The following is an 18,847-nucleotide window of genomic DNA, read 5'->3' on the forward strand; positions in this document are numbered from 1 at the left end:
ATGGAAACAAGTTTTTCTTTCTACTTCTCTAATGTATGTGCTAAAATAGAGCTCAAATCTGAAACCAGAATTAGCAAATACTGACATTTACATGATTATTCCATTTTATTTTCTTCAAAATCCATTTAGAATACACCAAAATTAGAAATAATACTCCAATAACATGATAATTACTGGCAAGTCTGTAAAGCTGACTTCCTAACTTGTTCATTAAATACATTCTATTAATAAATCCCAGTCATCATACCATCGATGGCTCTTGAATGTGAACACAGTCTGATCATACAGCATAAACTATCACACAGACGATATCTTAAAACTCTGTAGTCACTGTAATATATTTGCCTCTGTTAAAAATATTGGACTTAACAAGATTGATTTAGTTCTATGTCCTGTTAAGTGTTACTAATTTAATCCAAAATGTATCATCTGTGCATGTAAGGAGGGTGACTCCTAAATTCATCATCCAAGGCATTGTTAATAACTAAGTATTGTCCTAAGGGAGAGACTCCAATGGAGTATCACTTTCAGGTTGACACAAAACCAAAATCTAATAGCCAGTATTTATAGAGTGTACAAAAGGCTTTCACATCCATTGATATTTGCGTCTTCATTTATTCAACAGATATTTCAGGAACTGAGTGTTAATTCTACACCAATCACTGGCTAGATGTTAGAGACACAATGGTGATCCTTATAATAACTCTATAACAGTGGTTATCAAAATGTCATCTCAGAATCACTAGCATCAGCATCAGCTGGTAACTTGTTAAACCTGCACATTTGGACTTTCCAAGATGGTGGAGGAGTAGGAGGACGTGGAGTTCATCTCTCCCCACAAATGCATCAAGAATACATTTAGAAATAGAAAAATTCTCACAGAGCACCTGCTGAACACTAGCAGAGGACCTCAGACACCTAAAAGGACAAGAAAGATCCCCGTATAACTGGGTAGGACAAAAGAAAGAAGGAAAAAGGAAGAGGAGAGGAAGCAGGACGGGATGCTCTGTGCCACAGCCCTGTGCACCTCAGCCTGAGACAGGTGTCTGCCGGTGGCTGGGGGTTGGGGGCTGGAATGTGGGGTTTGGAGAGCAAACCTGGGGAGGGGACTGCTGTTGGGTGTGAGAAGACAGCCAGAGGGGACGGGAGTAAGGAGCTCCACAACCAGGAATGCTCATGGAGGAAGCCTGGACCTCCACAGAGGCAAAGAGCCATTGTTGAGTGATGCGCAAAGGGCGGGGCGGCCATTACAGCCTCTCCCCTCACGCACCAGCTCCTGCATCCATGGGCACTAAGGAGGGCTCCTGTTGGAGCTGGCACTCATGGCTCAGTTATTGCCTCCTCCGCCCCTTCCCTCAGCCTGGGGGACCCACTCACCTGATTGCTGCCTGATGGGCTTGCATGTTCCAATCCCTACCCCAGCACCCTCCCGCCTGGGGAGCCTGCTCACCCCGATCACCACCATGGTTCCTTCCTGCCTGATGGGCTCTTGTGCTCCGACAACCTCTGGAGCAGACTCTGGTGGGAGGAACACACAGAGGTGGGGCTGAAACCACAGCTGAACCCCAGGGGCCGTGTGACTAAGGAAGAAGAGCTGAAATCTCTCCTCACGGCTGCGTGAACTGCGGAGTTACACCTCCACTGATGGCTTCCTAAATTCAGTGCCTGCAAAACATCTGAAAGGACAAGTGCTCCAGCAGGTGGGACGAGTCTGGCTTTAGCAGCTGTGGGCTTTGTGGGCACATACATGCAGAGGTTGGGCCAGGCCAGTCTGAGCTGCTTCCATAGCTCCACAGCAGGTCCAGGTGCACGACTACTGTAGTCCTGGGACCTGACTTCAGTGGAGCTGTGCCAGTGGCCTGGTGAAAACAACGCCTGAGAGTCACCAGAGCCAACTGCCGGCATACCCACAGTTAAGGTGGGACCGAGGGCAGTGCCAACAACAGTGTACTTTGTGAGCCCACACAATGGGCGAAAGGGGACAGAACAGAGCACATTCACGGTGAACAGCTCCAGAGGAGGAATACTCAGTGGCTTATCTCCCAGTGGGAGTGCTCCATTCCCACCTACCTCACACCACAGTACAGAAACGCAGCTAAGAAACAGATCTGGGGCCTCTACTCCAACAACCAGGGAGCAGACCCCACCCCTGACAGGACAGTGACAACCAGAGAGCAAAGGGAGGCCCCACTCAATATCCAGGGCAGGCTCTGGTCACCACAACACCAGTCAAACCTCCTATCAAGGGGGTAATGGCACAAGCCTCTGGACAAACCTCACCCACTAGGGGGCAGACACCAGAAGCAAGAGGAACTACAATCCTGCAGCCTGCAGAAAGGAGACCACACACACAGTAAGTTAGACAAAATGAAAAGGCAAAGAAATATGTTGCAGATGAAGGAGGAAGATAGAAACCTACAAGAACAATTAAATAAAGAGGAAACAATCTACCTAAAGAAAAATTCAGAGTAATGATAGTAAAGATGATCCAAGATCTTGGAAAAAGAATGGAGGCACAGATCGAGAAGATACAAGAAATGTTTAACAAAGACCTAGAAGAACTAAAGAACAAAAAACCAGAGATGAACAGTACAATAATTGAAATGAAAATAGACTAGAAGGAATCAACAGCAGAATAACTGAGGCAGAAGAACAAATAAGTAACCTGGAAGACAGAATGGTGGAAATCTCTGCTGCAGAACAGAATAAAGAAAAAGAATGGAAAGAAATGAGGACAGTCTCAGAGACCTCTGGGACAACATTAAATGCACCAACATTCTAATTATAGGAGTCCCAGAGGAAGAAGAAAAAGAGAAAGGGCCTGAGAAAATATTTAAAGAGATTATAGTGGAAAACTTCCCTAACATGGGAAAGGAAATACTCACCCAAGTCCAGGAAACGCAGAGTCCCATACAGGATAAACCCAAGGAGGAACACGCTGAGACACAAATTAATCAAGCTAACAAAAATTAAATACAAAGAAAAAATATTAAAAGAAACAAGGGAAAAGCAACAAATAACAAACAAGGGAATCCCCATAAGGTTATCAGCTGATTTTTCAGCAGAAACTCTGCAGACCAGAAGGGAGTGGCAGGATATACTTAAAGTGATGAAAGAGAAAAACCTACAACCAAGAATACACTACCCAGCAAGGTTCTCATTCAGATTCGACAGAAAAATCAAAAGCTTTACAGACAAGCAAAAGCTAAGAGAATTCAGTACCATCAAACCAGCTTTACAACAAATGAACTTCTAAACTCCTAAAAGAACTTCTCTAGGCAGGGGGATGGGGATGGGGGAAGAGACCACAACTAGAAACAAGAAAATCACAAATGCGAAAGCTCACTGGTAAAGCCAAACATACAGTAAAGGCAGGAAATCATCCATACACAAATATGATATCAAATCCAGCAACTGTGAGAAGAGGAAAGTACAAATGCAGAAAATGGGAATAGCATTTGAAATTAAGAGACCAGCAACTTAAAACAACCTTGTATATATAAAGACTGCTTTATCAAAGCCTCATAGGACATGCAAACCTGAAAATTACAATAGATAAACACAAAAAAAAGAAAAAGCAACCCAACACAACACTAAAGATGGTCATCAAACCACAAAAGAAAAGAACAAAAGAGTAAGGGAAGAAAAAAGACCCACAAAAACAAACCCATGACAATTAAGAAAATGGCAATAGAAACATACATATCGATAATTACCTTAAGTGTAAATAGATTAAATGCTCCAACCAAAACACACAGACTGGGTGAATGGATACAAAAACAAGACCCATATATATGCTGTCTACAAGAGACCCACCTCAGACCTAGGGATACTTACAGACTGAAAGTGAGGGGATGGAAAAAGATACTGCATGTGAATGGAAATCAAAACAAAGCTGCAACAGCAATACTTATATCAGACAAAATAGACTTTATATAAAGACTGTTACAAGACAAGGAAGGACATTACATAATGATCAAGGGATCAATCCAAGAAGAATTTACAATTGCATATTTAAGTACACAATTGTAAATATACATGCACCCAACATAGGAGCACCTCAATATATAAGGCAAATGCTAACAGCCATAAAAGGGGAAACTGACAGTAACACAACCATAGTGGGGGACTTTAACACCTCTCTTACACAATGGACAGATCACCGAGACAGAAAATTAATAAGGAAACAAAAGTCTTAAATGACATATTAGACCAGATAGACCTAATTGATATTTATAGGACATCCCAACCGAAAGCAGCAGAATACACTTTCTTCTCAAATGCACATGGTACATTCTCCAGGATAGATCACATCTTGGGTCACAAATCAAGCCTCGGTAAATTTAAGAAAACTGAAATCATATCAAGCATCTTTTCCAACCACAAAGCTATGAGATTAGAAATAAATTACAGGCAAAAAAACCTGTAAAAAACACAAACACATAGAAGCTAAACAATATGTTACTAAATAACCCATGGATCACTAAAAAAATCAAAAAGGAAATAAAAAAATACCTAGAGACAAATGACAAAAAGACGAGAATGCAAAACCTATTGGATGCAGCAAAAGCAGTTCTAAGAGGGAAGTTTATAGCAATACACTCCTACCTCAGGAAACAAGAAAAATCTCAAATAAACAACCAAACCTTACGCCTAAATCAACTAGAGAAAGAAGAACAAACAAAACCTAAAGTTAATAGAAGGAAAGAAATCATAAACACCAGAGCACAAATAAATGAAATAGAGATGAAGAAAACAATAGCAAAAATCAACGAAACTAAAAGCTGGTTCCTTGAGAAGATAAAATTGATAAACCTTTAGCCAGACCCATCAAGAAAAAAAGGGAGGGCTCAAATCAATAAAATTAGATATGATAATGGAGAAGTTACAGTGGACACCACAGAAATACAAAGGATCGTAAGACTACAACAAGCAACTATATGCCAATAAAATGGACAACGTAGAAGAAATGGACAAATTCTTAGAAAGGTACAACCTTCCAAGACTGAACCAGGAAGAAATAGAAAATATGAACAGACTAATCACAAGTAATGAAATTGAAACTGTGATTAAAAATCTTCCAACAAACAAAAGTCCAGGACCAGATGGCTTCACAGCAAATTCTATCAAACGTTTAGAGAAGAGTTAATACCTATCCTTCTGAAACTATTCCAAAAAATTGCAGAGGAAGGAAACACTCTCAAGCTCATTCTATGAGGGCACCATCACCCTGATACCAAAACCAGACAATGGTATCAGAAAAAAAGAAAATTACAGGCGAATATCACTGATGAAAATAAATGCAAAAATCCTCAACAAAATACTAGCAGACTGAATCAAACAACACATTAAAAGGATCATACACCGTGATAAAGTGGGATTTATCCCAGTGATGCAAGGATTTTGCAATAACACAAATCAAACAATCTGATACATCACATCAACAAAATGAATAGGGACTTCCCTGGCAGTCCAGTGAAGACTAGTTAAGCATGGTTAAGACTCCTTGCTCCCAATGCAGGGGGCTGGGTTCAATCCCTGGTCAGGGAACTAGATCCTGCATGCCACAACTAAGGATCCTGCATGTCGCAACAGATGCCACATACGGCAACAAAGATCTTGCATGCTGCAACTAAGACCCAGCACAGCCAAATAAATAGATTAATATTAAAGAAAAAACAAATTGAAGAATAAAACCACATGATCATCTCAATAGATGCAGAAAAAGCTTTTGTCAAAATTCAACACCCATTTATGATAAAGAATCCCCAGAAAGCGGGCAGAGGGAACATACCTCAACATCATAAAGGCCATACATGACAAACCCACAGCAAACATCATTCTCAATGGTAAAAAACTGAAAGCCGTTCCTCTAAGATCAGGAACAAAACAAGGATGTTCACTCTCACTACTATAATTCAAAATAGTTTTGGAAGCCCTAGCCACGCAACCAGAGAAGAAAAAGGAATAGAAGGAATCCAAACTGGAAAAGAAGAAGTAAAACTGTCACTGTTTGCAGATGACATGATACTACACATAGAAAATGCTAAAGATGCTACCAGAAAACTACTAGAGCTCATCAATGCATCGGTAAAATTGCAGGATAGAAAATTAATACACAGGAATCTCTTGCATTCCTATACAATAACAATGAAAGATTAGAAACAGAAATCAAGGAAACAATCCCATTTACCATGGCATCAAAAAGAATAAAATACCTAGGAAAAAACCTACCCAAGGAGACAAAAGACCTGTACTCCAAAAACTATGAGATGCTGATGAAAGAAATAAAAGATGACACAAACAGATGGAGAGATATACCATGTTGTTGGATTGGAAGAATCAACATTGTGAAAATGACTATACTAACCAAAGCAATCTACAGATTCCATGCAATCCCAACCAAGTTACCAATGGCGTTTTTCAAAGAACTAGAGCAAAATATTTTACAATTTTTATGGAAACACAAAAGACTACAAAGAGCCAAAGCAATCTTGAGAAAGAAAAACAGAGCTGGAGGAATCAGGCTCCCTGACTTGAGACTATACTACCAAGCCACAGTAATCAAAACAGTATGGTACCGGCACAAAAATAGAAATATAGATCAATGGACCACGAAAGAAAGTCAAGAGACAAACCCACACACCTATGGTCATCCAATCTATGACAAAGAAGGCAAGAATATACAATGGAGTAAAGACAGTCTCTTCAGTAAGTGGTGCTGGTAAAACTAGACAGGTACATGTTAAAGAATGAAATTAGAACACTCCCTAACACCATACACAAAAATAAACTCAAAATGGATTAAAGACATAAATGTAAGGCAGATACTATAAAAACTCTTAGAGGAAAACACAGGCAGAACACTCTCTGACATAAATCGTAGCAAGATCTTTTTCAATCCACCTCCAAGAGTAATGAAAATAAAAACAAAAATAAATAAATGGGACCTAGTTAAACTTAAAAGCTTTTGCACAGCAAAGGAAACCATAAACAAAACAAAAAGACACCCCTCAGAATGGGAGAAAATATTTGCCAATGAAGCAACTGACAAGGGATTAATCTCCAAAATATACAAACAGCTCATGGAGCTCAATATCAAAAAACCAAACAACCCAATCAAAAAATGGGTGGAAGATCTAAATAGACATTTCTCCAAAGAAGACATACAGATGGCCCAGAGGCACATGAAAAGATGCTCAACATCACTAATTATTAGAGAAATGCAAATCAAAACTACAATGAGGTATCACCTCACACCAGTCAGAATGGCCATCATCAAAAAGTCTACAAACAATAAATGTTGGGATTTGAGAAGATGGCAGAAGAGTAAGACGTGGAGATCACCTTCCTCCGCACAGATACATCAGAAATACATCTACACATGGAACTGCTCCTATAGAACATCCACTGAACGCTGGCAGAAGAACTCAGACCTCCCAAAAGGCAAGAAACTCCCCACGCACCTGGGTAGGGCAAAAGAAAAAAGAAAAAACAGACAAAAGAATAGTGAAGGGACCTGCACCAGTGGGAGGGAGCTGTGAAGGAGGAAAGGTTTCCACACACTAGGAAGCCCCTTTGCGGGTGGAGACTGCGGGTGGCAGAGGTGGGGAGCTTTGGAGCCACGGAGGAGAGCGCAGCAACAGGGGTGCGGAGGGCAAAGCGGAGAGATTCCCGCACAGAGGATCGGCGCCAACCAGCACTCACCAGCCCGAGAGGCTTGTCTGCTCACCTGCCGGGGTGGACGGGGGCTGGGAGCTGAGGCTCGGGCTTCGGTAGGATCGCAGGGAGAGGATTGGGTTGGCGGTGTGAACACAGCCTGAAGGCGACTAGTGCACCACAGCTAGCCGGGAGGGAGTCCGGGAAAAAGTCTGGACCTGCCGAAGAGGCAAAAGACTTTTTCTTGCCTCTTTGTTTCCTGGTGCGCGAGGAGAGGGGATTAAGGGCGCTGCTTAAAGGAGCTCCAGAGACGCGCATGAGCCGCGGCTATCAGTGCGTACCCCAGAGACGGGCATGAGACGCTAGGGCTGCTGCTGCAGCCACCAAGAAGCCTGTGTGCAAGCACAGGTCACTATCCACACCTCCCCTCCTGGGAGCCTGTGCAGCCCGCCACTGCCAGGGTCCCGCGATCCAGGGACAACTGCCCCAGGAGAACGCACGGCGTGCATCAGGCTGGTGAAACGTCACGCCGGCCTCTGCGGCCGGAGGCTCGCCCTGCATCCGTACCCCTCCCTCCCCCTGGCCTGAGTGAGCCAGAGCCGCCAAATCAGCTGCTCCTTTAACCCCGTCCTGTCTGGGAGGGGAACAGACACCCACAGGCGACCTACACGCAGAGGCAGGTCCAAATCCAAAGCTGATCCCTGGGAGCTGTGTGAACAAAGAAGAGAAAGGGAAATCTCTCCCAACAGCCTCAGGAACAGCGGATTAAATCTCCACAATCAACTTAATGTACCCTGCACCTGTGGAACACCTGAATAGACAATGAATCATCCAAAATTGAGGAGGTGGACTCTGGGAGCAAGATATATTATTTTTTCCCCTTTTCCTCTTTTGGTGAGTGTGTATGTGTATGTTTCTGTGTGAGATTTTGTCTGTATAGCTTTGTTTTCACCATTTGTCCTAGGGTTCTGTCTGTCCATTTTTGGTTTTTGTTTTTTTACTTAAAAATTTTTTCTTAATAATTATTCTTTATTTAATAACTTTATTTTATTTTATCTTACTTTATTTTATTTCATTTTATCCTCTTTCTTTCTTTCTTTCTTTCTTTCTTTCTTTCTTTCTTTCTTTCTTTCTATTTTTTCTCCCTTTTATTCTGAGCTGTGTGGATGAAAGGCCCTTGGTGCTCCAGCCAGGAGTCAGTGCTGTGCCTCTGAGGTGGGAGAGCCAAGTTCAGGACACTGGCCCACAAGAGACCTCCCAGCTCCACGTAATATCAAACGGTGAAAATCTCCCAGAGATCTCCACTCAACACCAAGACCCAGCTTCACTCAACGACCAGCAAGCTACAGTGCTGGACACCCTATGCCAAACAACTAGCAAGACAGGAACACAGCCCCATCCATTAGCAGAGAGGCTGCCTAAAATCATAATAAGGCCACAGACAACCCAAAACACACCACCAGACGTGGACCTGCCCACCAGAAAGACAAGATCCAGCCTCATCCACCAGAACACAGGCACTAGTTCCCTCCACCAGGAAGCCTACACAACCCTCTGAACCAACCTTAGCCACTGGGGAAAGACACCAAAAACAACAGGAACTACGAACCTGCAGGCTGCGAAAAGGAGACCCCAAACACACTAAGATAAGCAAAATGAGAAGACAGAAAAACACACAGCAGAGGAAGGAGCAAGGTAAAAACCCACCAGATCTAACAAATGAACAGGAAATAGGCAGTCTACCTGAAAAAGAATTCAGAATAATGATAGTAAGGATGATCCAAAATCTTGGAAATAGAAGAGAGAAAATGCAAGAAACATTTAACAAGGACGTAGAAGAACTAAAGAGGAAACAAGCAACGATGAACAACACAATAAATGAAATTAAAAATGCTCTAGAAGGGATCAATAGCAGAATAACTGAGGCAGAAGAACGGATAAGTGACCTGGAAGATAAAATGGTGGAAATAACTACTGCAGAGCAGGATAAAGAAAAAAGAATGAAAAGAACTGAGGACAGTCTCAGAGACCTCTGGGACAACATTAAACGCACCAACATTCGAATTATAGGGGTCCCAGAAGAAGAAGAGAAAAAGAAAGGGACTGAGAAAATATTTGAAGAGATTATAGTTGAAAACTTCCCTAATATGGGAAAGGAAATAGTTAATCAAGTCCTGGAACCACAGAGAGTCCCATACAGGATAAATCCAAGGAGAAACACGCCAAGACACATATTAATCAAACTATCAAAAATTAAACACAAAGAAAACATATTAAAAGCAGCAAGGGAAAAACAACAAATAACACACAAGGGAATCCCCATAAGGTTAACAGCTGATCTTTCAGCAGAAACTCTGCAAGCCAGAAGGGAGTGGCAGGACATATTTAAAGTGATGAAGGAGAAAAACCTACAACCAAGATTAATCTACCCAGCAAGGATCTCATTCAGATTTGATGGAGAAATTAAAACCTTTACAGACAAGCAAAAGCTGAGAGAGTTCAGCACCACCAAACCAGCTTTACAACAAATGCTAAAGGAACTTCTCTAGGCAAGAAACACAAGAGAAGGAAAACACCTACAATAACAAATGCAAAACATTTAAGAAAATGGGAATAGGAACATACATATCGATAATTACCTTAAATGTAAATGGATTAAATGCTTCCCCCAAAAGACACAGACTGGCTGAATGGATACAAAAACAAGACCCATATATATGCTGTCTACAAGAGAGCCACTTCAGACCTAGGGACACATACAAACTGAAAGTGAGGGGATGGAAAAAGATATTCCATGCAAATGGAAATCAAAAGAAAGCTAGAGTAGCAATTCTCATATCAGACAAAATAGACTTTAAAATAAAGACTATTACAAGAGACAAAGAAGGACACTATATAATGATCAAGGGATCAATCGAAGAAGAAGATATAACAATTGTAAATATTTATGCACCCAACATAGGAGCACCTCAATACATAAGGCAAATACTAACAGCCATAAAAGGGGAAATCGACAGTAACACAATCATAGTAGGGGACTTTAACACCCTAGTTTCACCAATGGACAGATCATCCAAAATGAAAATAAATAAGGAAACACAAGCTTTAAATGATACATTAAACAAGATGGACTTAATTGATATTTATAGGACATTCCACCCAAAAACAACAGAATACACATTTTTCTCCAGTGCTCATGGAACATTCTCCAGGATAGATCACATCTTGGGTCACAAATCAAGCCTTGGTAAATTTAAGAAAACTGAAATCGTATCAAGTATCTTTTCTGACCACAACGCTGAGACTAGATATCAATTACAGGAAAAGATCTGTAAAAAATACAAACACAGGGAGGCTACACAATACACTACTTAATAACGAAGTGATCACTGAAGAAATCAAAGGGGAAATCAAAAACTACCTAGAAACAAATGATAATGGAGACACGACGACCCAAAACCTATGGGATGCAGCAAAAGCAGTTCTAAGAGGGAAGTTTATAGCAATACAATTCTACCTTAAGAAACAGGAAACATCTCAAATTAACAACCTAACCTTGCACCTAAAGCAATTAGAGAAAGAAGAACCAAAAAACCCCAAAGTTAGCAGAAGGAAAGAAATCATAAAGATCAGATCAGAAATAAAAGAAAAAGAAATGAAGGAAACGATAGCAAAGATCAATAAAAGTAAAAGCTGGTTCTTTGAGAAGATAAACAAAATTGATAAACCTTTAGCCAGACTCATCAAGAAAAAAAGGGAGAAGACTCAAATCAATAGAATTAGAAATGAAAAAGGAGAAGTAACAACTGACACTGCAAAAATACAAAGGGTCATGAGAAATTACTACAAGCAACTCTATGCCAATAAAATGGACAACCTGGAAGAAATGGACAAATTCTTAGGAATGCACAACCTGCTGAGACTGCCCCAGGAAGAAATAGAAAATAGAAACAGACCAATCACAAGCACTGAAATTGTAACTGTGATTAAAACTCTTCCAACAAACAAAAGCCCAGGACCAGATGGCTTCACAGGCGAATTCTATCAAACATTTAGAGAAGAGCTAACACCTATCCTTCTCAAATTTTCCAAAATATAGCAGAGGGAGGAACACTCCCAACCTCATTCTACGAGGCCAACATCACCCTGATACCAAAACCAGAGAAAGATGTCACAAAGAAAGAAAACTACAAGCCAATATCACTGATGAACATAGATGCAAAAATCCTCAACAAATACTAGCAAACAGAATCCAACAGCACAGTAAAAGGATCATACACCATGATCAAGTGGGGTTTATTCCAGGAATGCAAGGATTCTTCAATATACGCAAATCAATCAACGTGATACACCATATTAACAAATTGAAGGAGAAAAACCATATGATCATCTCAATAGATGCAGAGAAAGCCTTCGACAAAATTCAACACCCATTTATGATAAAAACCCTCCAGAAAGTAGGCATAGAGGGAACTTTCCTCAACATAATAAAAGCCATATATGACAAACCCACAGCCAATATCGTCCTCAATGGTGAAAAACTGAAACCATTTCCACTAAGATCAGGAACAAGACAAGGTTGCCCACTCTCACCACTATTATTCAACATAGTTTTGGAAGTGTTAGCCACAGCAATCAGAGAAGAAAAAGAAATAAAAGGAATCCAAATCAGAAAAGAAGAAGTAAACATGTCACTGTTTGCAGATGACATGATACTATACATTGAGAACCCTAAAGATGCTACCAGAAAACTACTAGAGCTAATCAATGAATTTGGTATAGTAGCATGATACAAAATTAATGCACAGAAATCTCTTGCATTCCTATACACTAATGATGAAAAATTTGAAAGTGAAATTAAGAAAACACTCCCATTTACCACTGCAACAAAAAGAATAAAATATCTAGGAATAAACCTACCTAAGGAGACAAAAGACCTGTATGCAGAAAATTATAGGACACTGATGAAAGAAATTAAAGATGATACAAATAGATGGAGAGATATACCATGTTCTTGGATTGGAAGAATCAACATTGTGAAAATGACTCTACTACCCAAAGCAATCTACAGATTCAATGCAATCCTTATCAAACTACCACTGGCATTTTTCACAGAACTGGAACAAAAAATTTCACAATTTGTATGGAAACACAAAAGATCCCGAATAGCCAAAGCAATCTTGAGAATGAAAAATGGAGCTGGAGGAATCAGGCTCCCTGACTTCAGACTATACTACAAAGCTACAGTAATCAAGACAGTATGGTACTGGCACAAAAACAGAAATATAGCTCAATGGAACAGGATAGAAAGCCCAGAGATAAACCCATGCACATATGGTCACCTTATCTTTGATAAAGGAGGCAAGCATATACAGTGGAGAAAAGACAGCCTCTTCAATAAGTGGTGCTGGGAAAACTGGACAGCTACATGTAAAAGTATGAAATTAGAACACTCCCTAACACCATACACAAAAATAAACTCCAAATGGATTAAAGACCTAAATGTAAGGCCAGACACTATCAAACTCTTAGAGGAAAACATAGGCAGAACACTCTATGACATAAATCACCGCAAGATCCTTTTTGACCCACCTCCTAGAGAAATGGAAATAAAAACAAGAATAAACAAATAGGACGTAATGAAACTTAAAAGCTTTTGTACAGCAAAGGAAACCATAAACAAGACGAAAAGACAACCCTCAGAATGGGAGAAAATATTTGCAAATGAAGCAACTGACAAAGGATTAATCTCCAAAACATACAGCAACTCATGCAGCTCAATATTAAAAAAACAAACAACCCAATACAAAAATGGGCAGAAGACCTAAATAGACATTTCTCCAAAGAAGATATACAGATTGCCAACAAACACGTGAAAGAATGCTCAACATCATTAATCATTAGAGAAATGCAAATCAAAACTACAATGAGATATCATCTCACACCCATCAGAATGGTCATCATCAAAAAATCTACAAACAATAAATGCTGGAGAGAGTGTGGAGAAAAGGGAACCCTCTTGCACTGTTGGTGGGAATGTAAATTGATATAGCCACTATGGAGAACAGTATGGAGGTTCCTTAAAAAAGTAAAAATAGAACTACCATGTGACCCAGCAATCCCACTACTGGGCATATACCCTGAGAAAACCATAATTCAAAAAGAGTCATGTACCAAAATGTTCATTGCAGCTCTATTTACAATAGCCAGGACATGGAAGCAACCTAAGTGTCCATCGACAGATGAATGGATAAAGAAGATGTGGCACATATATACAATTGAATGTTACTCTGCCATAAAAAGAAACGAAACTGAGTTATTTGTAGTGAGGTGGATGGACCTAGAGTCTGTCATACAGAGTGAAGTAAGTCAGAAAGAGAAAAACAAATACCATATGCTAACACATATATATGGAATCTAAAGAAAAAAAATAAGAAAATGGTCAGAAGAACCTAGGGGCAAGATGGGAATAAAGATGCAGACCTACTAGAGAATGGACTTGAGGATATGGGGAGGGGGAAGGGTAATCTTGGACAAAGTGAGAGAGTGGCATGGACATATATACACTAGCAAACGTAAAATAGATAGCTAGTGGGAAGCAGCCGCATAGCACAGGGAGGTCAGCTCGGTGGTTTGTGACCATGTAGAGGGGTGGGATAAGGAGGGTGGGAGGGAGGGAGATGCAAGAAGGAAGAGATATGGGAACATATGTATATGTATAACTGATTCACTTTGTTATAAAGCAGAAACTAACACACCATTGTAAAGCAATTATACTCCAATAAAGATTTAAAAAACAACAACAACAACAATAAATGTTGGAGAGGGTGTGGAGAAAAGGGAACCCTCCTACGTCATTGGTGGTAGTGTAAATTGGTACAGCCACTATGGAGAACAGTATGGAGGTTCCTTAAGAAACTAAAAATTGAGGTACTATATGATCCAGCAATTCCACTCCTGGGCACATATCTGGAGAAAATCATATTTCGAAAAGTTACATGCACCCCAATGTTCATTGCAGCACTATTTACAATAGCCAGGACATGGAAGCAACCTAAATGTCCATCAACAGTGGAATGGATAAAGAAGATGTGGTGTGTATATATATATATATATGTGTATACACACACACACACACACACACACACACACACACACACAAATGGAATATTACTCAGCCATAAAAAAGAACAATATAGTGCCATTTGCAGCAACATGGATGGACCTAGAGATCATCATAGTGAGTGAAGTAAGTCAAACAGAGAAAGACAAATATCATATGATATTGCTTATATGTGGAATCTAAGAAAAGGGTACAAATGAACTTATCTACAAAACAGAAATAGAGTCACAGATCTAGAAAACAAACATGGTTACCAGAGGGTAAGGGGGGAGGGATAAACTGGAAGATTGGAATTGACATACACACACTACTGTATAGCACAGGGAACTCTACTCAATTCTCTGTAATGGCCTATATGGGAAGAGAATCTAAAAAAGAATGGGTATATATATACGTATAACTGATTCACTTCGCTGTACAGCAGAAACTAACACAACATTGTAAATCAACTACACTCCAATAAAAATTTAAAAAAACAAAAAACAAAAAAACCTGCACATTCTCACGTCTCACCCCAAATCTACTGAATAAGAAAATCTGTGGGTGGGACCCAGGAATCTATGTTTAAATAAACCTTCCAGGTGATTCTGATATGTGCTCAAGTTTGAGAACCACTGCCCTGTACAATAGCCCCTTGCATTATATATTAGAAAATTGAGGCTCAGAGAGGGATAGAACAGACTTGAAATTCAAAACAGAGTTTTTTCCACCATTTATTTATTCCCAGAGATTAGAAAGGTGTCTGGCATATAAGATGGGCACACAATAAAGATCTGTTGGATGAAAAAAATGAATGAATTCTCCAGAATTGTGCTATCACCCAAGTATGGCACTAGTCCAAGCAATATAATTCTAACTTATTGGAAATGTACATATTGCTAATAAGGGTATTTCTTCTGAAAAGAGGTGTGTTCACCGTGACACCAAGAATTATAATTTAAAAACTATCACTTTTGAGTCTTGCATAAAAGAGAAAGATACCAAAGGTGATCACTACCCAAATTATTCAGTTTTTCCATACCTTGTTATTTTGCTTTAGTTTATTTAACTCCAGCTTATACTTTTCTGCTTCTTCTAGAGCTCTATTCAAGCGAACTTCCATGGCACTTTGACTAGCGGCAGCTTGTTTTTGTAGTCTTCTTTTATTCTCTAATTCCTGTACAGTAAGAGAGATATGTAGAATATTTATAAACATATCATAAGTTCCTTCTATTATTCTGAAACATTTTCCATTTCCATATTCCTTGCTTTCTCCTAAACTGTATACACACACACAGGGCCAGAGACTGAACACTGAGTGACAGAGGTCTCAGGGAATTCTCACTCTGAATTGGTTTTAGGAAAATATATCCTTAAAGATGTAGTCACAAATTAGGCTTCCAAGTTGTTTTTTGTTTGGAATTTTCTGCCTTTTTATTGATCCCAAGGGTCAGTATACATGTCTTCTACATTTACTTTATAAACGACATTTTATAATCATAGTTCTTCTCTTGGGAACCTCCCAAAACACCAATGTAAGACATAAATTCTCTCATAAATACTGTGTTTGTGTAAACCTGATGAAATATATCACTTAAAAAAATATTTGTTAAATACAGAGCATTCTGTTGTACATTAGCCATATAGGAAAATCCCAATTCTGAGCAAAAACAACAGATTCTACGGATATTTTCCATATCTTGGTGTGGGTTTAGACCTGCATTTCTGCAAATATTCTAAGAGTTGCTGTTGCAGAGTCTACAGGCCACACAGGAAGGAACATGAACATATAGGATAAGCTCCAAACTCCATCACAATCTGGTACCATAATCTCATCTTCTCCCACAAATGTTACCTTCAGCTATAAGAGCAGTACTTGCTTGGATCTCTCCCAAACAGCCATGATATTTCTTGCCTCCGACCCTTTGCTCATACTCTTCCTTGTGCCCTGATCTCTCCCTACCCCTCATTTTTACCTGGCTAACAACTATTCATCCTTCAAGACTCAGGGCTGTACACTAGGGTTTTACCTTCTCCCAGAAGCCTTCCTGCCCTGTCTTCCTCACTATACTCCCAGGGTAAATTAAGTACCCTTTCTTCAGAGCTTCTATAGCATCTTGATACACGTATATCATAGAACCTGCTTGTGTGCAACCGAAACTATCCATTTACTTCATTTCCCCCACTATATTGTAAGCTCCTTAAGGATAGAACTACTTTAATTTCTATATTCCCAGCACTTCAGCAGCATATAAAAGGCACTAATGACATGTTTACTGAACTGAATTTATTTTTTAATACTTAACTCACTCTTCTTTGCATGTCTTACAATGCCTGGTACAGAGCATTATACAAAGCACTCTCAGTAAATATCATGGAATTGAAATGATGCAGTTACCAACGTAGTTGTCTGTTTTCTTCTTTTACAATTTTTTCTCCTGGCTGTATCACTATGTTTTATTTGAACACTGATCTCCCTGGCTCTGAGTAATTAAGGGGAAAACAAAACAAAACAAAACACATGCTGCTCTTTATGCAGGTTTCTACACAAATCAAACTGTGCCTGGATACCATCTGCTCTCACCAGCCTTCTTCACAGCTTCGTGGGTGGTAGCTACACTAAGAGCAGCCTGATTTCTCTCACTGTTCACACGGAAGAGGCAGAGACTCTCATTAGCTACCAAGGCACAATTATTGCTGCCTCATTTCAGCCTCTTCTCATAAGAATGTGGAAATGAATCTTTGCCCTTCTCTTTCCTGCTAGTGACTCTGTAACCTAATTCACAGAAAAACGAAAACCTTTCTTTACCACATGATGTTCCTCTACTGCTGAATCAATATTGCCCCACTTCTTGGGAAAAGTGAAAAAGAAAAAGGATAGTCAGAAGAATAGTAAAGTAGGAAATAAAATTTTCCTATACGAGAAAATCCATTAAGAAAGGGATAATCTTATCAAAAACTTGAAAACACTTCTGTTTTCAATCACACTTAAGTACTTTTTACAAAGTGCAGACAAGATACCAATACTGAGTATTTTTAGGATGAAAACTCTCTCCTAAAGCAAATCTATTATTACCTCCCAAATTAAGAAGTTTACAGGTTGCTGGAGAAAATTTTTATGAAAAATCTCAAATCCTGAATTTCACATTAGTTTTAAAAGAAAAAGCTGGATAGCTTAAAGAAAATCAAGTCTAAGTTTAAAACTCAAATACTAAGAGATCTAAGAAGAAATAATTTGTGATTCTCCCATAATTTTCAAAGCATTCATAAGGTACTGGGACAGTGCAAGAAAGAGGTATGCATCAGTAACAGTACAAAACAAATGTAGCAAATGCTTAAAGAGTAACAAAAACAACCATAGTATTTCTGATGAGGAGAAATCAGATGAGGACAAATAAACGATCAGATAAGGTTCTAGAAACAAGTGGCTGAGGTTCAAAAAGCAATAAATTTGGAATCAAAAAACCTGCCAGCTGTGGTAGATTCAGTTTCTACATCTGAAATTGGGAGTAGTAATATCTATGCCTAATAGGTTTCACTTATTCAACACATTTATCGGGCACTTACTACGTTGCCAGGTACTATTCTACATGATGGGCACATGACAATTAACCAAAGTTCTCCTCTAGTAAAGCTTGCACTCTAGAGGAAGAGACAGATGATAAACACATACATACATACACACTCGTATGTAACATATGACAGTGATAAGGGCTATGAAGAAAAAGAAAGGGTACGAGAACTGAGTAGGGAATTCCCTGGTGGTCCAGTGGTTAGGACTCCGTGCTTCCACTGCTGGGCTTGGTTCGATCCCTAGTCAGGGAACTAAGATCCCACAAGCCGTGCAGTGCAGCACCACCACCCACTCCAAAAAAAAGGAAGAAGGAAAAAATAAGAGGACAGAGCAATGGGGGAGGGACACAATTATTTAAAATACAGTGGTTAGGGAAAGGCTTCCAAATGAGGGAATGATTCATGTATAGATCTGGAGGAACAAAGAAGACAAAGACCCTGAGGCTGGAATGCATTTAATATATTCAAAGATCACCTATGTGGGGCTTCCCTGGTGGCGCAGTGGTTGAGAAT

General features: G+C 39.7%; 1 protein-coding gene across 7 annotated transcripts in view; it reads right to left on the reverse strand.

The window, feature by feature from the left end:
- The window catches only part of TEX9 (testis expressed 9), a 224,101-nt gene that overhangs the window by 18,980 nt on the left and 186,274 nt on the right, over positions 1 to 18,847 (reverse strand). For all 7 annotated transcript variants that reach the window (XM_059913224.1, XM_059913226.1, XM_059913225.1 and 4 more), the window contains one exon: positions 15,804 to 15,938. In XM_059913224.1, the coding sequence (XP_059769207.1) occupies positions 15,804 to 15,938 (135 nt within the window). The remainder of the gene's footprint in view (positions 1 to 15,803; positions 15,939 to 18,847) is intronic.

This window comes from Balaenoptera ricei, chromosome 2 (assembly GCF_028023285.1).
Source record: "Balaenoptera ricei isolate mBalRic1 chromosome 2, mBalRic1.hap2, whole genome shotgun sequence".
Taxonomy (NCBI): Eukaryota; Metazoa; Chordata; class Mammalia; order Artiodactyla; family Balaenopteridae; genus Balaenoptera; species Balaenoptera ricei.